The sequence below is a fragment of the Musca autumnalis genome, unplaced genomic scaffold, assembly GCF_047663935.1.
Source record: "Musca autumnalis isolate F117 unplaced genomic scaffold, ASM4766393v1 scaffold_5, whole genome shotgun sequence".
Classification (NCBI taxonomy): Eukaryota; Metazoa; Arthropoda; class Insecta; order Diptera; family Muscidae; genus Musca; species Musca autumnalis.
In genome coordinates, this window is record NW_027412088.1 from 129692995 (window position 1) to 129718104 (window position 25110).

The 25110-nt window shown below is 34.4% G+C and overlaps 1 protein-coding gene across 1 annotated transcript in view; it reads right to left on the bottom strand.

Moving 5' to 3' along the window:
* LOC141404900 (phosphoenolpyruvate carboxykinase [GTP]-like) overlaps nt 1-23313 on the bottom strand; it is a 65965-nt gene extending 42652 nt beyond the window's left edge. Inside the window, exon 1 of the mRNA XM_073988726.1 lies at nt 22800-23313. Within this exon, the coding sequence (XP_073844827.1) occupies nt 22800-22834 (35 nt within the window). The 5' untranslated portion in view covers nt 22835-23313. The remainder of the gene's footprint in view (nt 1-22799) is intronic.
* Nucleotides 23314-25110: the final 1797 nt, after the last annotated feature.

The window sequence follows — 25110 nt, forward strand, 5'->3', positions numbered from 1 at the left end:
TTAATCACAATCGAAGAACAATTGAATAGACGGTCCAAATAAGAAAAGAAAAATGCCTATGTCCTTCATATACATACTAGAGTTGGGCAATCTAGTTCCTAGTTCAATGTTATAGTTCCAAAACGTATGTGTAACGTCATACTTATACCAATGATAAACACGAAGAGAGAATTTGTATGGTGAAAATGATCACGGTAGTAAGTAACAAAAATGTTGACCCCGCGGGTAGATTTTCAAACGAATTGCTATTACACTTTTCGATATTTTTAATTATTCGTTAATAAAGACGAGTTAAGTACTCCTTTAAACCGTATCAACGATTAATATGTAAAAGAGAGATAAAATAATGCTTACTACTACCGCACCGTTTATAGAAAACCACCAATATAACGAACAATTTGTCGCCATTACTTATTTTACTTGCAATGCAATTGTAAACAATAATATTTTTATATTTATTATTTACTAGTGGACCCGGCGAACTTCGTCTCGCGAACGGGTATTGAAATTGATTATTTGAGTCCAAATATTCATTCTGATAGCAATCACTATCACGTTGCAGAGGTCAAAAGCACATTGCAGTTAATTCATGGATCTGATGTATTAGGACGACGTAGAATGTTTGAAGTACTAACAGGTGTTTCGAGCAGTGTTCGGAAACAATCAGTACCTTATCATAAGGTACCGTACATGTACACAAACACCAAAAAAATTATAAAGTTTATGTACACGTACACAAACATTAAAAATCCATTTTAGTGTTTATGTACGTGTACCCAACGAGATTCGAAAAGTTCGTCAAACACACATGTTTGGTACGCAACCTCCATCGTAATGTAACAACCACGCACACAACCGAAAAGGTTGCGTACATCAGCGCGTACATTAAAAAACCACGTAGAGTACATCATAATGTACCTTTAGAAAGAAAGTGTTGGTAGGGTACACTTATATTTGTTTGGTTAATAAGTTATTATTAAGTTTAATTTTTGTGGAATATATACAAATGAAATACAAGTAAATATAAATGAATATGTATCTTCAATTAATTAGGACTATAAATGTCATTATTTAAATGTCATAAATACTTATGCAAGAAGTTAGTAATGCCTAAACAAAACGCTATGATCGAATATCTAAAATCTTGACATTTTTCAAAAGGGTTGCTATAGGGCTGTAGTTTATGGAGGAGTTTTTTATTATTAAAAGTCGTATCATTTGTATTGTGAAAACAGGTGGTTCATTTTCAAATTTTACCAATATCAAGAGAGCATCGAAGAACAGTTTCAAGTAAGTTGTTTTTAGTATCAATATCATCTTACAAAAAGAAATGCTACAACACTACAATAAGAATTACTTTTTCCTTTTTTGTGTTTTTCCAAATTATGAATTACCGTTGTGGTACCCAAGGACTGGTACCTAGCTGTGAATGCAACATCCGTTCTTTGGGTCTGCTATATTTTTAAAGTTTGTTTAAAGGTAGAATTATCGGGATTTTGGTTTTGATAAGTTAGAAAGTCAGAATTAGGTGGAAATATTATTCCTCGCACACCAAAACCATAAAGTGCCTGTCCCTTCTTTTTGACACCATAAAAATTATGAGTTTAAAAATTGTAAACCACAATATTGGTTTTTACCTTTCTTGTGTATTGTAATAAATTATAACCATTACCACATGAATGATCTAGTTTTTGAGTTTGTTACACTGGTAGTCTTATTGTATAATTTACGGAAAATTTCGCGAAAATTCATTTTTTGCAAACTATATATGCAAAAGAACCCCCGCAAATGCTATTTAGTTAATTTTTAAACGTTAAGTGAAAATAATTATAAAAATGCCAAGACCAAAACATATTGTTCTTCGTGATATGTTCAGTACAAACGAATCAAATCAAACAGTGTGTAATTTACAAAATTGCGTAAAAAATATTTTAAATTGTCATTCCGCAAATTTAGAGCGAAATTTGAAAAATGTGCATCCCTTTGTATGCGAACTATATTGATCAAAAGCGGGAAACGTAAAAGAAAAAAGTGACATCAAAGTATTATTAAAAAAAGTGTGAATCCAAAAAACATTGAAACAGCATTGGTGGAACTGTTTACAAAAAAATGGACGTCCTTTACATATGGACGAAGATAAAGCCTTCAAAGTTCTTATAGAACCTGTTTTAAGTGTACTGGGGATAACGGTAAATGAACATAACGTAATGGAACGAATTATCGCTTTCTCAAAAAATATTAAAACGGAAATCTCAAACGATCTTAAAGGGATATTATTTTCCCTTAAGATAGATGTCGCAACAAGGCTGGATGGGTATTAATGTTCAATACATTAAACATGGTAAAATCGATTGCCGAATAGCTATTGACACAATTGAATCAATTGATTTTAACATCTCATCGAACACAATTACTAGCATTCGTTGTGGTGCTCACACTCTCCAACTGTGTGTAAACGATGTTCTGAAACAGTCGGCAATAAAAGACAATGTCGATAAGATACGATTCGTGGTAAAAACAAACTTAGAAGTAAAATGATTTTAAATTTTCTCAGAAGTGAACTCTACAAAAAACCTATCATTGATTGTGCAACACGTTGGAATTCAACATATAAAATGATTGAAAGAATCCTGGAAATGAAGGATATTATAAATACACTAAGCAAGGATTATCCTGATTTATTTCTTGAATCTGAAGGACCATTCTTCGCAACTGAATTCTTGGGACTATTTAAACCTATTTACAATGCTACCATTAAGTTACAAAGTGAACAGTTGTGCTAAAGTGAACTATATATTATTATTATGGATATAACATTTCAAATTGACGCATTACCGGATAGCAACATGAAAACCCTTCTCAAGGAGTCCTTGAAGATAAGAAAGGATAAACTTTTAGAAAATGAACTGTTTAACGCAGCTGTGTTTTTGGATCCACGAATCAAAGTATGTTTAACCTGCAAACAAAAACAAAGGGCGAAGAACTACATACTATCGTTACATAAACGCATGAACTCAACAGAAGGTAAATTTGCTTAAGTAAACCAAAACAATGCATATTTATTTATATTAATGATCTTTTATGTTTCAAAACACAATACAAGCCACCCAATATTAGAGGAAACTCCATCACCGAGCAGACCACATGCATCCAAATCTTTTTCCGATTATCTGCAAATGATACTTACCACAGAAATTCCGATTTCATCTAATTTACACAATTTAGAAGCTGATTTTGCCACAATCAAGATTGCCACTAAACGAAAATATAATAGCATTTTGGTACTCTCAGAAAACCATCATCAGTGAGATTGCTAATATTGTACAGGCAATACCGTCAACCCAAGTAAGCGTGGAACGCTTATTTTCTCTTATTTTCTGCTATGAAATACATATTATCTGACCAGCGCAACCGCATGTCAGCAACAAATCTTGAACATATATCAATGGTAAAAGTCATGGGGATTTCAATTATGAAAGTTGAGCTTTCTCCTGTTACATATGTTTTCACATGTTAATCTTTTATATATTCGTTAATCTTATATATATAAAAATGGTGTAAAAAATGTATAGTAATTCATAAAATGAGAACGGCTAGGCCGATTTCTGTAAATTTTTTTGTCAGTTATTCGCATTTTCGAGGAGAAGGTCTTTACGGAAGAAAATGTTGGAAAATCCCTCTGGAAAAGTCGGAAAATTGGAAAAATCAAAAATTGAGTTTTTGTATGAAATTTTATTCCTTAATAGCGAGACGAAGTTCGCCGGGTCCGCTAGTCTATATATAAAAATGGTGTAAAAAATGTATAGTAATTCATAAAATGAGAACGGCTAGGCCGATTTCTGTAAATTTTTTTGTCAGTTATTCGTATTTTCGAGGAGAAGGTCTTTACGGAAGAAAATTTTGGAAAATCTCTCTGGAAAAGTCGGAAAATTGGAAAAATCGAAAATTGAGTTTTTGTATGAAATTTTATTCCTTAAAAGCGAGACGAAGTTCGCCGGGGCCTGCTAGTTTTTTATAAAATAAATAAATGTTTTCATATTTACTGGTTAAATATAAATATAGATACTTTTGTATTTTATTTATACGATATTCACTCTTATTTTTATGGTTGTATTTTTCCTCATGCCATTCATATTTAATATTTCTTTATAAACATCACTCAGGTGTACGCAAACTCTTTATAAACATCACCCAGGTATACGCAACCTCTCTTTGTTTTTTAGGGTACATAATGATGTACGCTACGTGGTTTTTTAATGTACACGCAACATTTATAATGTACGTACCCAACCATTTCGGTTGGGTACGTGGTTGTTACTTTACAATGGTGGTTGCGTACCAAACATGTACGCTACGATTATCGTTGGGTACATGTACACAAACGCTAAATTTTTTTTTAAGTTTATGTACATGTACGGTACCTTATCGTAGTGTAACTTTTCATGCCAAGTACGGTACAAAACGTTATGGTACAATACCATAATGTATGTTTTCGAACGCTGATCGCAGCATATTGGTTGGGTGTGTGGGACTTTGCTAGAATTCACCTTTTCAATACAAACCTCCTTAGGTCATGTTAGCTCGTTAACATAACGAGGTCCATCAGTTCGTCCGTCTGTTGAAATGAATATAAAGCTCACAACATTTAAGATGGAGCTTTCAAAGAACATTAAATAACTCCTAGGACTTAATAACTATGTAACTTCTAGCCTTTAGAACGACACGGCAATATTTTTGTATGTTGGTGTTACTTATTCTTCTGTGGAGGTACAAACCTTTCTTGTATAAATTTTTCGATAAAGCTCCTCGCTTGGATAAATAAAATGACATTTTCCGATATTCTGTAGTTGTATGGTTACAGCTGCCAACAATTTTGTATTTGTTCTTTGCAAACCTTTTACTCAGACTGGACTAGAATATGGAACAACACCCAGCAAAAAAGTCATTACTAAGTAATGACTTTATTCAGTAAAATTTGGCAGTAGTAACTACTTACAAATATACCGTAAAAGTCATTATTTTTACATGGGGATGTCATAGGAAGGAAGTACTTCTTTAAATATGTTTTTAAGTACATACTTAACCACATACCGGCAGTCGTAAAGAAGCTAAAAAGCGTAGTTCTATTTTTAGAAAAAATTGAGGTGAAATTATATTCAAATTCAACACTACACATTTTTTTGTTTTTTCTTTTTCATTCGATACCTTCTAGTTTTGAACACACGAACTTCTGATTTGTAGCCAAACACAATACACACTAGGCCACTCGCACGAAGAAGAAGGGTTGGTTTAACTCATCCATGTACATCAACATGTTTTTACAATTTTGTAAACAAAAACAAAAAAAACCATGCCTACGCTGAGCTTTGAACACACAACTCTAGAATTTGTAGTCGGACACACTAGCTGTTATATATTTATATAACAGTTTACACATAACTGGTTACTTCCTCACTTACTACTTACTTACTAAGTAATGAGTATGGTGGCACGAACAACAAGGGTTGGTTTAACTCATCCATGTACATCAACATGTTTTTACAATTTTGTAAACAAAAAAAACCATGCCTACGCTGAGCTTTGAACACACAACTCTAGAATTTGTAGTCGGACACACTAGCTCTGTGCCACCATACTCATTACTTAGTAAGTAAGTAGTAAGTGAGGAAGTAACTAGTTATGTGTAAACTGTTATATAAATATAGTGTGTATTGTGTTTGAAATTAACACCAAAATGATTTTAGTTTCCCAATAAACCACCAAAAATCGTTGCATTAGCCTAAACCACTAATATTCTTTCGCAATTTGTATATTTTTAATTTCTTTTAAATTATTTCAATGCAACTTAAATTGATTGTTGTAAATAAAATATTTTTTTAACTTTCAAATATTGACAAACCTGAAGCATAAAATATTTGTGTGTAACGTTAAGCCGTGTAAACCTAGCGATCTCTGTTTCCATAGTAATTTGTATGGGGCCAAAATTCTCTAAAGTCCGTAATTATGGACCAATCGATGAAATAACTTAACCATTTCATTGTTGTGTCTAAAAAATAGTAGTTCTTTGGAAATTTTGGATCAAATAAAAAAAGAGCAAGAATGGCAGTGATATATGTATTTATAACAATGTAGTTACATTTTTATAATTTCCGTAACTAACGATATTTTTAATAAGTTGAGAAAAAGTGCTGTCAACCCTTATTTGAACTTTTCATTCATAATTATGCGCTTTAATTTTACAGATGTTTGTCGATGACTTAAAACATTAATAGACAATCACACTATTAGGCGAAGCTGAGACATGTGAGGAGGATAGAGGAAATGTATCCAAATGTATCGAAAGGCATTCTAACGAAGGAAATACTGCTCCTTACCCAAAAGGGGCGAAGCGAGTACGATGTAATCCAAAGAGACCAATGGAACCACAAACTAATGGGTCGCCTACTTGCTTAATGCAGGTAGATACCTTGTAGCGAGACCATTAAGAAGCTCGATACTACGAAGGTCGGAAAGGTATCGAAAGATAAGGAGTCCTCCGTATCCGTGGTAGCTACCACGCGCCCTCTGGCAGTATCCATGTACATCAACATGTTTTTACAATTTTGTAAACAAAAAAAACCATGCCTACGCTGAGCTTTGAACACACAACTCTAGAATTTGTAGTCGGACACACTAGCTCTGTGCCACCATACTCATTACTTAGTAAGTAAGTAGTAAGTGAGGAAGTAACTAGTTATGTGTAAACTGTTATATAAATATAGTGTGTATTGTGTTTGAAATTAACACCAAAATGATTTTAGTTTCCCAATAAACCACCAAAAATCGTTGCATTAGCCTAAACCACTAATATTCTTTCGCAATTTGTATATTTTTAATTTCTTTTAAATTATTTCAATGCAACTTAAATTGATTGTTGTAAATAAAATATTTTTTTAACTTTCAAATATTGACAAACCTGAAGCATAAAATATTTGTGTGTAACGTTAAGCCGTGTAAACCTAGCGATCTCTGTTTCCATAGTAATTTGTATGGGGCCAAAATTCTCTAAAGTCCGTAATTATGGACCAATCGATGAAATAACTTAACCATTTCATTGTTGTGTCTAAAAAATAGTAGTTCTTTGGAAATTTTGGATCAAATAAAAAAAGAGCAAGAATGGCAGTGATATATGTATTTATAACAATGTAGTTACATTTTTATAATTTCCGTAACTAACGATATTTTTAATAAGTTGAGAAAAAGTGCTGTCAACCCTTATTTGAACTTTTCATTCATAATTATGCGCTTTAATTTTACAGATGTTTGTCGATGACTTAAAACATTAATAGACAATCACACTATTAGGCGAAGCTGAGACATGTGAGGAGGATAGAGGAAATGTATCCAAATGTATCGAAAGGCATTCTAACGAAGGAAATACTGCTCCTTACCCAAAAGGGGCGAAGCGTGTACGATGTAATCCAAAGAGACCAATGGAACCACAAACTAATGGGTCGCCTACTTGCTTAATGCAGGTAGATACCTTGTAGCGAGACCATTAAGAAGCTCGATACTACGAAGGTCGGAAAGGTATCGAAAGATAAGGAGTCCTCCGTATCCGTGGTAGCTACCACGCGCCCTCTGGCAGTAGTAGCAGCGCTAGGCCCTCTCTCATAAATGTCCTGGATGAATTTGGATTCGTTGCAATCATCGACAGAGCTTATCCCATCCCACCGGAAACGAAAGGTATTCAGTTCCTTTCCGGAGGGTGGTGGCAGGCTTTTGAAGGTGACGATATACAAACAGAGCTTGGAATATTTATACTTCACTGCAAAGCTGAACTTTTCCTCTCCCTTTTCCGTTCTGAATTCGACGTTGCTGTAGTTCAGGAACCCTACTTATATAACAACAGTGTTGTTGGACTTAGCAATGCTAGCAACTCGGTTTATGTCTCTTCCAATGGTGATAAGGTAAGAAACTTTATTCAGTCGAAATGTTCGAACGATTCAGCGAAAATTGGACTCTAGGGACAGACCGTCTAAGACGTAGACGCGGCCAAAACTTGATAGACATAAACTTAAAAAAATAAATGCCAAAGAATGTTCTTTCAAATTATAGTAAACATTTCCCATTCAATTAGAATTTTCTGTGTTTTTTCTTTAAAAAAAGTTAGAAGTTAGGAACCTCTAGTTGGATCACCCTTTTCTTTAAAGTCAATTTTCTGGCAAATAAATGAATTTGTTTAGCTAAAAATATTTGAAATACAATATGTAAAGTATTATTTAAAGATTAGGAAAGTAATTATTCAGCTAGCCTTTGATATTAACCCAGATATGCTCAAGACTTGATAATGATCATGATAATTTAAAATTAAATTTGCACTGGACCCCTCCAAAATGGTGTCGAGATGCATTTCTATCTATAGCCTTGATGTCAAAAATAAAAACGGTACATCAATAAAACTGAAATATCATGAAAACAAGAATTTTTGTGTCCTATATAGGACATTGGGCATATTTGACGAAATAGACCTCGATGTCAGTTTTAGTGATCAGTGTGTACTATGCTTTACACTTATTAAAAGTAACACTCAAAACGAAGTAGTGGGTCACGAATAAAAAGTGGGTAGGGAAAGGGGTGGGGTATGAAACCCTCGTATGATCCAATTAGAAAATTAAATATTTCTCATTTATTACATATTGGATAGAAAAACTATTTCGAAAAACTACATTTACATCAACCATGTTTTAATAAAACACAAAATTTGTCAGTTTTAAATTCTCTTGAATACATATCTGTCAAATAAATATGGAAATAAATATGGAAGAATGGAATTAATTCGCCAGATTCAATTAATCATTATCTTAATCATTCACAATTTATTGTTCATAAATGACGACAATCGTAAACGTCAGAATTTAAAATTTAATGTGCTTACGAGGAAACATATATAATTGTTAAAATATTTTGAAATGTTAGTCCCGGTCCACACTAAAGTGATTTCATTGAAAAAATTGCATGAAATTATGCGTCTCTAGATCGACTTCCATAGTAGAGTAAAATCATAAAATTGCTGTAGTGGGGAATTCGATTTAAGAACGCATAATTTCATGAAATTTAATAATGAAATTCACGCTAGTGTGGACCGGCACTTATTTTATTTATGAAGCCTAAAAGTATGCTATGTTATGTTTTTCGATTACTTTTTTCTATAATTCTAAATTTTTACACTACATTTCATGGTAGAACAAATACAAGGTAAAGTTAATACTACAACAAATACAACTCGAACAACAACCACAAAGGAATTTGTTTTTGTTTGGAACGTTAGTGTCAAATATAAATGTAAACAAAATAAGGAAATGTCTATAAATTATTGGAATTTAAAAAACTAATAATTTTTCACATTTGATTGAATATTTTGAAAAACATAAATGAAAACTCGTTAGATTTTCAGTTTGAATGTTTCCATATCATTCCACTAAATGCACAATATCACGCAGGAAGTAGAATTCTTGCAAAAAGGTTTGGGGTCGCTCGTAATTCATTGAAAAAAGAGAAGCTGTTTCAATCTTTTGTTTTTGAAAACAAGAAGCACATGTTTATTAGGGCTTTATTATTTTCAAGTTTACAAAATACCACACATATTAACAAATATTGTACCGCCTCTATAATTGGTGTTTTAGTGTGCGACATGTCGTTCGGGCCTGGAGGAGGTTACATGTCAATGATATGAAGGAGTCTTTATGGGAAATTGTTTTTATTTCAGATGAATAATTTTTTTCTTCAAAAAATATATGTCCCTAATATACATCGAACATAGAAATAAATATATAAAATGTCGTATGGAATTTGACACTAACACTACAACCCAGTTCAGTCAGCTGGGTATTGCTGCTACCTTTTCTTGTTCTACCATGACTACATTTCAAGGGGTGACATGTAAATTTCAAAAAATCTAAGAATTTTTTATTGGCTTATTTTAAAAAATAAGTGGCATAGAATATATAAAAAATATAAAAACTTAAACTTAAAACTTTCAATTCCATGTGAACAAAATTGACTGAGATATGAATGTTGGAAGGGGAAAATTCATTGTTATTTGTATGTAGCATAGAAACTTAAAACGTGTTTTTCTCGAAATGACATTTTAAAAACGGTGCCAACTCTAGCTCAAAAACTATAAACCGATTGTCATATCGTTACCACCATAAATACCCATAGACGTAACAAAAAACGTTATAAAATAAAAACTTTTTTATGGAATATTAATAATATTAATCTTATGAGGGCGAGTATTTGGGATATTATCAATCATATACGAATGGGAGAAAGTAATGAAACCAAAACCGCGGAACCGCTTGGTTTTGGGATAGGGATAGACAAGGACATAAAAATTTAGTCCTTCATCGATCGATTTTATTTTTAATTTTTTTTTTGCCCGTTTTTTTACCATAAAACGGCTATTTTTAAGCCAAAAATTGAATTTTTGGTTCCACCATTTCGGTATTTTGTTAAAAATCGATCGATGAGGACTAGATCGGACTAGATATCTATGTCCTAAATAAGCATACAAAATATATCACGATCGGTTCAGTAGTCGAGCTAGAGTTGGCACCGCAAAATGCTTTAATAATATTAGGGTTTGGAAGACGGTCAATTACCACAAAACTACGTAATATTTTTCAACAAGAAAAATTCAGACAGTAAATGAAGATGTGCTCTTTCAGATGAAAGAAACATCTATTGGAAAAGTTTCATTGTTTTCTTGGAAAAATTCACGGAAAATGACTTTAATTGGGATTTACAAGTGGTTACCCCCACCTTAATATCATAATATTATTTTCGCAACGGATTTCGCAGTTTGATGTCACATATATGAGAACGACATATATTGAAATGGAAATTCCCAAATTGAAAATTAGGGTTATAATTTTACTGCATTTTTTGCAAATATCAAAAATACCACCACAAAGCCGTGTAGAGCATGGAGAAATGTTAGGAAATGCGTTGTCACTTTTCGTCTACCAATTGCATGCAAGTCGGTTAAATACAACTTTAAAAGCGGGATAAAACCCTTTACAATGAACGAACAAATATTACAAAAATTAAAGCAATACGAAGATGGGGAAATCTTTAAACCAATTAACCCTTTCGGGTTTTTTTTTTGTTATTGATTTGAAACATATATTTTTCCAATTTTATATATACTTAAGCCCACTATATGACTAATCCAAACTAATTTTTTAACATTTTGTTTGGAAAAGTGGAAAACTATGCCATATGGCATAGAATTCGAGCACGAAAAATTACAATTTTCAGGAATTTTTTACAAGGAATCTACAAATTTTTGTAGATGATTTTGTTTTCATCTGATAGATCGCACCTTAAGCTACTTTCGGAATTCTTTGTGTTGAAAAATATTGCGCAGTGTTCTAACAAACACTGTTTTTACTAAAGCAAAATCCATATTGCGAACTGTCAAAGTCAAAATTTCGATTTTAACTAAAAAATTTATCGATTTTTCGCCATAAATCCGTCAAAGAATAATTTGTAAAACATGTCTCTCGCTTAAGTACAAGCTTTTTAATACCCTCAGCATTTGTGCTAAATGTGGCTCATCGAAATAATGGTTTTAGTATATTTGGACGAAATCCGGTTCAGACAATTTGAAGTTGATTTAGCCATGTCCGTCCATCTGTCTGTCTGGCTGGAGCGCACGATAACTCTCGAACGGATCAACGATTCGGTTCAAAATTTGGCTTTCGTAATATTTTGTCCAAACTTAGTTTAAGTTCGAAGATGGGTTATATCGGTCCACTCCTTCAGGAACTTCCCCCACAAAAGTTCGAAAATGGTCGGAAAATTTGTGTGCACGATAACTCTTGAAGGTAGTAATCGATTTAGCCCATACTTCGCACATCGTGAAATTTCTACCAGACTTAGATGAGATTCCATTCCACTTCTTCGGGTACCTCCCACACAAAAGTTCGGAAATGTTGAGTTTAGGACCTTTGATCTGTCCGTAGATGAAAGTTTTAATTCACATAGGTTGAGGGTATATCTCTGTCGGCAAAGCCGACTGATACTTTTTTACTTGTTATATGTATAATTATCCCACAAAAACATATGAATCGGATCATCCGTTTTCGAGCCACAGTGGGCACCGCATTCCAAAATGTCATTTTGAGAAAACCGCGTTTCAAACTTCGATGTTACATACAAATCACTATGAATTTTCTCTTTCTAACGCTTATATCTCAGCTAATGTTTGTCCGATCGACCCGAAATTTTTTAAAACCTATTCTATTCTACCTGTACTTGAAAATGAGCCAATAATTTTTTTTTCGATTTTGTAAAATTTGTAATTGGCCATAACCCCTTAAAGGGGAAAAAAATAAAACTAAAATATTTAAGTTTTTAATTCAATTCATCTTATAGAAGACCAGCCCCTGGATTCTTGTTCTATGAAAATTTGAAATGAAAAATATTTCCTTTATAATTTTTTTCGTTTGAAGGGCAGGAGGTCTTCCTATAGAAAATCAGGACGTATTCTTATAGAAGAGCAGGAGGTCTTCTCATAGAAAAGCAGGAGGTCGTCTCATATAAGAGCATGACGTCTTCTCATAGAATGGTAGCTAGCTCATAGAATTGGCGGTCTTCTTATAGGAGGTCTCCTTATAGAATACCTGGAGGTCTCCTTACAGAAGAACTGGAGGTCTCCTTATAGAAGACCTGGAGGTCTCCTTACAGAAGAACTGGAGGTCTCCTTATAGAAGACCTGGAGGTCTCCTTATAGAAGACCTGGAGGTCTTCTAATAGAAGACCTGGAGGTCTCCTTATAGAAGACCTAGAGGACCTAGAAGACCAGGAGGTCTTCTTATAGAAGACCTGGAGGTCTTCTTATAGAAGACCTGGAGGTCTTCTTATAGAAGACCTGGAGGTCTTCTTATAGAAGACCTGGAGGTCTTCTTATAGAAGACCTGGAGGTCTTCTTATAGAAGACCTGGAGGTCTTCTTATGGAAGACATGGAGGTTTCTCATAGAAGACCTGGAGGTCTTCGTATAGATGTCCTGGAGGTCAACTTATGGAAGACCTGGAGGTCTTCTTATATAAGACCTGGAGGTCCTCTTGTAGAAGATCTGGAGGTCTTCTTCTTATAAGAAATAGAATGAACAAGTAAAAAAGTATCAGTCGGCTTTGCCTACAGAGATATACCCTCAGCCTATGTGAATTAAAACTTTCATCTACGGACAGATCGACACAATTGTTGAACTTTTGGAGGTATAATAAAGAGGTGGAGGTATAATAAAGAGAAGATCGATATCGGCCATTTTAGAAGTTAAACTAAATTTGGACAAAATATTAGAAGATCCAATGTTTGGATAAATTTGGTTTCCCCGTTTAAGCGATTACAAGAGCTGGATGTTTTCTCATAAAAGAGCAGGACGTATTTTCATGGAAGGGCAGGAGGTCTTCCTATAGAAAATCAGAACGTATTCTTATAGAAGAGCAGGAGGTCTTCTCATAGAAAAGCAGGGGGTCGTCTCATAGAAGAGCATGACGTCTTCTCATAGAATGGTAGGTGGCCTTCTCATAGAAGGACCTGGAGATCTCCTTATAGAAGACCTGGAGGTCTTCTTTTAGAACATTGAAAGCTTCTTACTTCTTATGGAATGTCTTTTTATAGCAGATCTGAAGGACTTCTTATTGAACACCTGAATGTCTTCCTATAGACGGCCTGGAGGTCATCTTGTAGAAGACCTGGAGGCCATCTTATAGAAGATCTGGAGGACTTATTTTAGAAAATCTACAGGAATTATTATACAAGATCTAGAGTTCTTCTTATGGTAGATCTGGAGGTCTTCTTATAGAAAACCTGGAGTTATTCTTATGGTAGATCTGGAGGTCTTCTTATAGAACTGGCGGTCTTCTTATAGAAGACCTGGAGGTCTTTTAATAGAAGACCTGGAGGTCTTTTTATAGAAGACCTGGAGGTCTTTTTATAGAAGACCTGGAGGTCTTTTTATGGAAGACATGGAGGTTTCTTATAGAAGACCTGGGGGTCTTCGTATAGATATCCTGAAGGTCTACTTATAGAAGACCTGGAGGTCTTCTTATAAGAATAGAGTAAACAAGTAAAAAAGAATCAGTCGGCTTTGCCTACAGAGATATACCCTCAGCCTATGTGAATTAAAACTTTCAAGGGATATCGTGCATACCATTTTAGTGACATTTTTTAAATATTGGTACAGGAAGTTTTTGCCAATCTTCGAACTGAAACTAAGTTTGAACACCTTTTGGGCTGTTTTCTCAAGAAGTATGGACTTGCCCAGCATTTACCGTCTTAATTGAAGCAGCGAATGCAAGTTGCTTCAACTAATTAGAGCGCAGGTCTTAAAGTGAATTTTTCCAAAATTTTGTGTGGGAGGTACCCGATGGGTGGACAAATATAGTCCATATTCAAATCTGATATACATATGGCAGATGTATTAGGATGTGTAAAGTATGGGCCAAATCGGGCACTCCTTTCAAGAGTTATCGTGCGCAAAATTTTTCCGAACATTTTTGAACTTTTGTGGGGGAGCTACCTGAAGGTGTGAACCAATATGGCTTATCTAAGAAACTTATACTACGTTTGGACAAAATATTACGAAGGCCAAATTTTGAACCGAGTCTCCGTTCAAGAGTTATCTTGCGCTCCAACCACTAAACACGGTGTCATAGGGTTTTTTGCACTTTCAGGCTTTTTGCTCAGGAAATATGGACTTGCCCCAGATGAAACTTATACCGTCGTATGGGGGCCGGTGAATACAAATTCTTACAACAAAAATCAAAAAGATCCGAGAACAGATCCTAAACTTTGTGTGGGAGGTACCCGAAGAAGTGGACCGATTGAGTCCATATTGGAATCTCATCTATGTTTGGTAGAAATTTCACAATGTACAGATTATGGGCCAAATCGGTTACTACCTTCAAGAGTACCTGAAGGAGTGGACCGATATAACCCATCTTCGAACTTAAACTAAGTTTGGACAAAATATTACGAAAGCCAAATTTTGAACCGAATCGTTGATCCGTTCGAGAGTTATCGTGCGCTCCAGCCAGCCAGACAGACGGACAGTGCTAAATTAACTTCAAATTGTCTGAAACGGATTTTGTCCAAACATACTTGGGGTCTAAAACCATTATTTCGATGAAGCACATTTTGCTGAGGGTATAAAATAAATAAATTCTGAGGGTATAAAAAGAAAATTTATTGAAAGCACTATAGTAATCGCTTTTGGCGCGTGAACTTTTTTCAGGACAAAATTCCCCACATAGAACTGGCGTGTTTTTTATGGTCCTACTATACATATATCATAGAGTCATAGAGTAATGATAAATATAATGTGACTCAAATTCAATAGGCTAAAACAATGCAAATGAATTTGAATTAAACTTAAATTAAAAGCATCATATTTTTCGGCGGATGTCGAATACAATACAACCCATACATACAGTAAAGCCCATACAATGAAATCCTAATTTGTGTCGTTGGTACTGATAAAATGCGACACAGAGGGAAACAGCTCAATCCATCGAAAACCTAATAAAATATATCCCACAACGAAATGATGGTTATAGTTAACTAGCTGAACCAGGTCCGCGGTGCTGGCTTGTCGTTTTGATTTTTAATTACTACTTTTAATTTCGTTTATACTTTTCAATTCAAACTTTATTATTTCTTCGGGACTATTGTCGAATGGAGTTATTCATTGAGAATTTTAAATTTATCAACATATTTTATCTGTAATCTTTCCTTTTTTAACGGACTTGTCAGATTTTACCGCCCAATTATGCTGTTTAAGACTGATAATCGTCCCTGTTCCCTATCTTTAACGCGACCTATTTATAAATTAAAAAAAAAAACAATTTTTACTGTTGAAATATACATACATAGGAATTTGTTAAAAAAAAATATAAATAATCCTGGAAAATGATGAAAGCGTTGCATAAGCCTGCAAGTTTTTACTCATTTATGGATATATGAAAGGAAATGTGTTTTTCAATCCGTTATATCGGATATATAAAATAATTACGTATTATAGACATAGTCAGATTTTCTCTAGATATTGAACCTAATCAGGCACCCTACGCTGAGAAGTTCTGGATTCATTAACATTGTTCCACAGACGATATTTCCAAATCCCCTATACCTCAGTAGTTCACTTCTTGAGTTATGGGACATTATGGACTATTATATACCTATTCCATAGTACGAATCATTTGATTTTCATCTCCCAAGGGTGTACATTTTTAATATATTCCGATAAATATTTCAACTGTAAGACTTCCCTTTTATACAAAAATCTGTTTATTTGCCTCTCAGTTAAAAACAAACCGAAATTTTGCAACTTTTGTTAATAAATTGTAATTAATTAACAAATAAGCTGAGAGTAAATGTATGTTATTAATTCGATTTGATTATATTCGTCTGTCTTTAGCATCTGAAATTTTGTTATGTGTGCAAGACTTTTGGTATGGATAAAAATAAAACAGTCTTTCGGCTGTAAAATACATACATATATACTTATTGTTGTGTCGTTGTGTAAATATGCGGAAGTAAGAGGAAAGTTAATATGAATATTTCAGCAAAGACCGAAGAAATTTGCAAACTTAAGGTAGTAAATTAAAGTGTTAAGAAAATATAACGTATGTAGCCATAAGGCAGAAGTATCTCCCATAGGACGCCAACATTCAATATTGGATCTCTACACTAATATGTGGGGAGGGTATTATAAGTTGGTTTTGGCCAAAAAGTTTGTAACACATCGAAATAATGGTCGTAGACCCACACCAAATACCAAAATGAATGTCTCGACGAGCTGAGTCGATCTGGCTATGTGTGTCCGTCCGTCCGTCTGTCGACCTAAACCTTGTAATCACGCTACAGGTCGCAATTTTCATCGGATCGTCACCAAATTTTGGGTGTTGATGAGGTTCCCGCAGGGGAAGAAGCCTATTTTGGTGATAGTCGGATAATATTCAGGGGTCGAAATGGGTAAAAAACCTATTTGAAGAAAAAATCAACGTTTTTTTCAAAGCGAATATCTCCACATCTATAAGGGGTATATCAAAAGCAAAACCTGGCAATGAAAGTAGAAAGTAGCACCTTTACGATGTATAGTAGGTTGTCGTAGGTGGTCAAGCAAGGAAGATATCGCAATAGTCGCTAATAAAACCCAACTTTTCATTTTTGCGATTTTACTTATAATGACGAATATCACAGCTTCCAAAAACAAAGCCTGACTATGAAAGTAGAATATCCCACCTTTACAATGATGCAAAGTAGTTTGATGCGGGTCCCACAGAGGAAGAAGCCTATTAAGTTTGGTGATGGTTGGATAATATTCAGGAGTCGGAATAAGCAAACAGCTTATGTAAAGAAAAGTCAACGTTTGTTTCTTATCCGAATATCTCCCCTTCTGGTAGGAGTATTTCGTCAATGGAAGAAGAAAAGATCTCCTTTATATTGATGCAAAGTATGTTGGCGTAAGTGGGCAAACAACCGAGATATCGCAAAAGTCAGTAATATATCCAATTTTTCCATTTGTTGTAATCACGCTATAGGTTGGAATTTTGATCGGATAGTCACGAAATTTTAATGGGGAAAAACTCATGTGGAGACAAATTGAAAGTTTTATTCTTTGTGAATATATCGGCTTCTAGTAGGGGTATTCCAACGGCAAAGCCTGTCAATGGAAGAAGAAAATATTACCTTTACATTGGTGTAAAGTAGGTTGGCGAAGGTGGTCAAACAAGGGAGATACCACAATAGTCGGTAATGCATCCAATTCTTCCATTTTTTTGCAATCACGCTACAGGTCGCAATTTTGATCGGATGGTCACGAAATTTTGATAGCTTATGGGGGGTCCCCGAGAGAAAGAGGCATATTATGTTTAGTGTTTGTCGGATTATATTCCCTAAAAGAAATGTTTACCAGTGAAAAGCTTATGCACAGGGGTAGTGGTGTAGGATATCAAATGGTCGGCCCCGTCCCGACTATAGCCTTTGCTCACTTGTTATTTAAGGGTGAGGTGAGACTTCGAAGTTCGCAGAATTAATCAGTTATTAGAATTAATTGGTTTCGTTTTAGGCTTCATACTTGCGGTACAATTTCACATGTGGTGGCAAAGTTTGAATTTGACTCGTGGTATATGTTATTAAGAGTTGGGCCCGAACATACTGTCTTATTTAATTGTTGGAGGGTACTTTATGCTTTTAATTCCACATGAAAATATGTCCTTGATCAGTATTCAATTAGATTTAGTTACATTCCTTCCTTCCTTTTGGTATAGATAATCGGCTACATATGGTAACATTTGAAAATCATTTGCAACTGGAATGACAATTTCACATTTTATATAGTTCTGAGGTAATTTATGGATTTGATTTGAAACGCAAATATTTTAGTAGATTGATTGTTTATTAGGTCCCTTTTAATGATTTAAAACTTAATTTGTAAAAATTCCACTTATATTACAAAAATATGCAAAACAAAGTTCGAACGCACTTTTGGTTCTGCACAAAACATTTGCAACTGAGTAAATTTGACTCAAAATCTGAAGAAATTATTTTTTTTTATACCCTACACCACTATGTGGAAAGGGTATTATATGTTTGTTTTGGGAAAAAATGCATGTAACACCGTGAAATATCGGTCGTAGACCCCCAATGTGGTATACCAATCTTCATATTTCCACGAGATAAAGCGATTTTGAGATGTGTGTCCGTCCTTCCGTCCGTCTGTCCATTATAAATTGTAATCAAACTCCAGGCCGCATTTATAGACCGATCGTCACGAAATTTTGCATGGAGGTCGGGTTCAGACCAGAATAGACATCTATTGTTATTGGTGATGATCGTGAAATATTTAGCGGGTGAAATGGACCAAATACATAATTTTTATCCGATTTTATAGCTGCTCTGTAGGTCGCAAAAATGGTCCGATCGCCTCGAAATGTTAACTATGGTAACATGATAAAGAAGAAGCGTGCAATTTGAAATAGTGATCAGATAATATTTAGCGGGTTAAATTGACCACAACTTTTGTGTGAAAATTGTGAAAAATTTTTAATATACAGCTCATATATGTATTCCTGGAAGATACATTCCGCCCACACAAATAACACTTGGAAGGTCATTTCTTGACCTTTCCATTGAAATGTGTTGATTTACGTGCTCAGATAACAGAGTTACAGCCTAATATATCCAGTTATTTGTTTGTAGTGTAATCAGAAGCTCGCTAGAGAGATCAATAGTCACGAGATTTTGCACGATGTAAGAGTTTAGGTCGAAGAACATGCCTACAATTTTGGATGATGATCTCATACTATTAGTGGCTTAAATGGACCATTACTTTTGCATGAAAAATATAAAAATTTAAAAATACAAATTGCAATAATGTTTCTCCTGGGTAACAAACGGGTCTACTGCCTAATATATAATAGGTTTTGTGTAGAATACAACATTTTCTTCCCATGCTACAATTTGTCTCTACCAAGATAGATAAATTCCCAGCATTATTGCAAATTACGTGGAACCCTAGCCATAAATTTGTTTGCATGGAAATTATTTGAATTTCTACTCATTATTAGTTATTTTTTACCGGTTAAAATATATTTTTGATATCACAATATATATCCACAATGAACTATTTTCGAAAGATCCTAAAAAGCACAAAATCGCGTGCATTTCCAAACAATATGTGTGTTACAAGTGCACTTTTTTGGACGATAGATCTTCAATAAACTCACAATGTTCCCTTTGAAAATTTGTATATAGAGTTTGCAGTGTTCAATAAAATTGGAGCAATGTCCGTCGGTCGAAAATTTCACGGCCAGATATGGCAAATTGCATTGTAATTGGGTATATTTGCAGCGGCTTATATATTTATTTATATTGGGTGTATTCCAAAAAGGAACCTGATATTCAAAGAAAATTTCAGAAGAGGCTATCAATGTCAATTTTTCAATTTTGGAACTTTTATTAGAAATGTGTAATGATATACATAATTGTTCCACAAACATCCCAGTAGGGACAAGGGAGGCTTCTATAATATGAATGAGTTCACCCCGGTTCATACTAGCTCAATGATTAGGGACCTACTGTTTATCGCCGAGTCCTGGCCTAGGAACTGAAACCTGGCATTTAGCGTGAAAGCGGATATGCATACCATTGCACAACGGTCGCACCCTATTAGATATATCAATTTAATATCATTTTTGATTTTTCATGAATAGACTTCGGAGACATTTAATATGCTCAAAGCAAAAAAATATTACGTAGCTTCGTTTCTAATATTATTCAATAGAGTGGAGCTATATTTCAACTTCACATCAGCCTTGCACACAGATTGTCGTCTGTTCGATTCCTCGGCGAGGTAACATCAAACTTTCAACGGTGGCAAAATACATCTCAGTAATGTTAGCGACATTTTCTGAGTATTTCAGCCATATAAAACTTCTCTTCGGACTTGGCGATAAACTGTAGGTCCCAAGCTTAATGTGATAAGGTGGCAGAATCCAAAAAAAGTGTTTCTTACAATAAGCTTATTTGTTCCATAAAGGAATTTTGATTTGCTGAAAGCTAATTCCCAGGGACAGTGGTGTAGGGTATCACATGGTCGGCCCCGTCCGACTATAACCTTTGCTTACTTGTTTTTTGTTGTGATAATATATTGTGAGTTAAACATTATATTTATTATCTGGAGACATCGTAAAGGAAACCAGTTAACTAAATAAATTAATATATTCTTTGGAATCCTGTGCTCTAAGGATAACTATTTTATTCGATATTTAATAATCTAGAGTCCAGATTAAAGTCCCGGAACCTCCTATAAGAATTTAGATTAGTTAAGCTGATCGGGTCCAATAAGAACATAAACATATTTGCAAAAAAGTAATAGTTTTACGTGGTTACTTATAGGTTTAGGGGCTGTATTATATATTGTATATTTTGACAAGTTATCTGTCCGGTTAGTTCTTGGAACTGAGAAATATGTCGATCTTATGCATCCAGTACTATTTCTGTCCATACAAATACCTCCAGGGCAATATAAAATACCTTCTACATTTTGAGTCCACTCTTTTATAAGGAGACAATTTCTATTATCTTTCGACCTGGTGATCACGTACATTTCTTCAAGTCATATCACTATTGATTTAAATCATCGAGAAGTACTCGTTTTGACTACTCCAAAAACAATACCACACATTAATTGCAAAATAATTTCTATGAAAAATTCCATTTTTCCTGGAAATTACTGTTTTCCCAAATTTTGCCGATTTTGGTGTACCGGTATGCTTAGTATGTATCGGAGGGGTTTGTATAGATTTATCGGTGTCAAGCCTAATTTTAACATCTGTTGATGACCTCTGTGAGATCTGCTCAATAATTCGTATAATTATTTGATGATCCCCTGCAGGAGATGTTCTTGTCCGTACACCTCCTTTTAGATATTGTACTGTTCCTATATTTATTTTTGGACTTCGTTTGATCCACAATTTTCAAAAATTACCATTACCATACCAAAGCTTTGATATAAATTTCTGGACATAATTTAAGTTCTTCTTAAAAAATTAGACATGACTTGTTTTCGGCATACTTGTCCGTCAAAAGTAAACATAAGTGGGATAAAATGTACTCCTCATGAAAGCTTTTTACCCCCTTCTTCTGTTTAAAAACAATCTGATGCCAATCAATACAAAAAACTCGTCAAAAATGAACTAATAGATATTCGTACCACGAAGTTGCATATTTTTTTATGCAGGCTAAAACACGTGTTCCTCCGATATTTCACACATTTTTAACATAAGCGTTCATAACTGAATAATCATTTTTAAATTTTGAAAGTAGGGTCAATAAACAATCAAATAACAAAAACAAATATATTTCAAAACTCAAAATGTCCCTAAAAATAGATTGAATGCGATATAAGCATCTGAGCATCTGTTTTGAGCAGCACTGTATATCGGGACAAAACCGCGTGGCCCATCTTTGGAATTATTATCAAAATTCAAAACTCAATTGAAATTAAAATATAAAGCTAAAAATAATTTCAGCAGGAGCAGGCTTTGATTCAAACCAATCGAAAAGGTTGCCTGCGTCTTAGCCTTCTAAGACCCTATCAACTTGTCACAACTTTCGTAGACAATAAATGTTGTTCAAATCTTCTGATATAGAAGAGCAAATACAAATGACGTAGGAAAACAAATTTACTGTAGTATTTTTGAACTTTGAACAAGTGGAATACGCATTCGAAGTTTGGATTTTCAAATATCAAACATAAATTCGCATATGGATTTGTCGAATGAATTGTATATGAATAGTAGTTACCAAGCTTAGCCTTCGTCTGCCACAAAAATAACATCCTTATATGCCTGATGATCGGACTTAACCACCAGTGAAACCTAACATAATGGTTGGAAGTGTGAAATTTCGGTAGACTCCAAATTTGTCAACGTACCTCTTAGGTCATAACAGGTCAAGTCAAAAGAGAATTAATTAAAAATATAACTATAATAAATTAAAAATAAAATAAAGGTATTTTTTCTCAATGGGTAAGGTCCGCGTCCAAAATGTATCAGGCTACTATTAGTAATGATATGCTGTTGTTGATATTAGGTTCTTTGTTTTCTTATCAATAGACTATATAAAAATAACCCAAATTTAAAATCCATCACAATCGACATCCCTATAAAAGATAAGCAATTCAGTTTTTTTTTATGTTTACCAAGACGATTATAATGTAGCACTAAGACCTTACTGACATACCGATGCTTTAACAGGTTTAATGTACTGCCCAACATTGTAGTTGAAGTTTATTAATCCAGTGTCTGCTCCAGATATACTAATATAGTAGTGTATGGATATGCTTGGATATGCTGCCGCGGCTTATTATTTGTCGTTGCTGTTGCTTGAAATCTTCATCACACACAATACTTGCAGATCCCAAGGTCCCAAGGTTTTTGTATTGTTGGGAAATCTTTTGTTTTCCTGGACGGACGTCTGTTTACGTTGATCTCGCCTTCGGTGAATGTCGGACGTTTGTTTTGATTGTTTTCAGTTTATGCACTTTGTATGTATTACTTTGGCAGTTCTTTCTGCAGGCCAATGCAGACAGAGTTTGCGATCTGATCGGTAACAAGCAACAGTTGCTACTGAAAATCTTTAGTCTGCAACAACATTTCTTATTTGCAGTTTATTTCGTTATGCATTGCATACAACAAAGTCGTGTATATGCAGTCCGTCCATCACATCCACTTCCACTGTTACCCGTAGTGCATTCGAATGTTGATATAAATGTGTGTATGAGTGAGAGTTGCTTTATGTTTTTATACCCTCCACCATAGGATGGGGGTATATTAAGTTTGTCACTACGTTTGTAACTACTCGAAATAATCATAGTAGACCCCACAAAGTATATATATTCTTGATCAGCGTGCAATTCTACATCGATATAGCCATGTCCGTCCGTCTGTCCGTCTGTGGAAATCACTCTAGCGTCCGAACGGATTGACGTAGATTGATGAAACTTTGGGAAAATATATTATATGTACGTAGGACTTTTGGTATTGAAAGCGGGCTATGTAGGTCCACGCTTTCGTATAGCCCCCATACAAAATGACGCGTGACGCGTCGTCGTTTTAAGGAATTTTTAAGATATTTGTCCCATTTTACCATCGAATTGGTTGTAATTTAGTACTTTGTGTCTCCAGAGGCCAAAAAACATTCCTACCAAAGTTGGGTTATATAGGTCCAAGTTTTGGTATAGCCCCCATATAAGGCACCATATAAAGTACGCGTCATTTTAATATATTTTGAATGTATCAGACCCATTTGACCAAAGAATCGGTTGTAACTTTGTATTTGTGTTTCCAGAGGCTAAGAAACATTTCTACCATACAATATTTATATAGGTCCACGTGTTGATATAGCCTCCATAATACGAAATCTCCCGATTTTCGATATTTGAAGGTTTTAGCCTCATTATCACACCGAGATGGCTGAAATTTGGTATTTAGTCTTCTTTAGGCTTATAAAACTTTCCCCCAGAAGTTTGTAGGTATAGGTCCACGCCATCATATAGCCCCCATAGAACGGTACCTTCCGAATTTCGGTTTTTTGATGGTTGTGGTCACAATAATCCACCGAAATGGCTGAAATTTGTGGTGGAGAGTATAAAAAGTTCGGCCCGGCCGAACTTAACGCTTTTCTTACTTGTTGAATTTCGCTTTTATTTTGGTTTGGCTAATTTCGATTTGTTGTTATTCTCGCCAAGTTGTAGAGTTGGCGATAAGACATGCCCCCCTCTTTTCAGCGACCAGCGCACAGTGTGGTTGTCGTCAGTATCGATTTTTTCGAATGTCCAATCTATTTAAACAGAAGAAGTCAGCAGCGAGAGAGATCAAAATCCAATAGATTAAAGATTAAAACGAAAACATTTCAACGAATTCCCGTCTAAATTATTTATAAACAAATTTGCTTCATTTTCTTAAAGATAAATGGTGAGACAAACTGACCTTTCTCCATTAAAAAAAAATATAATAATATATTAGGGAAAATTAGAGGTGAATGTCTGTTTATAAATAAACAATTCTACGTTCTATTGTTGGGATCTGCTGTTTTACTGCGTTATTTTGTTGTATAAACATCAAAACATGATGTATGGATTTTATGTTCAGCGGTTCAAGATAAATAACAAGATATGTGCATCTGAACTCACATTAGAACATGCAGAAGTTTTTCAAATTGTTGTCCAGATCCATACTTCTCTAATTCTTATAGGATATATGTGTGGTTTTCATGAAAAACGGCATAAGTCTAAAAATCTAAATTTTCAGGAGAGCGAAAACAATATTTTTTTTTTGGACGAAGCTAGTCTTATCTGCCATCCCCAAAAGTAATCATTTTTAACTACACCCACTTTCAACGAATTCATCAGTCACACTTATTCTTGAGCTCGAGTCGTCATAAAATTGGGTAAGGGTTCTTTGTTTCAATACAAAGAACTAAGAGAACTGATGAGTCCAAGTGGCGTTGGACGAAACTAGTCTTCTCTGCCATCCCCAAAAGTAATCAATTT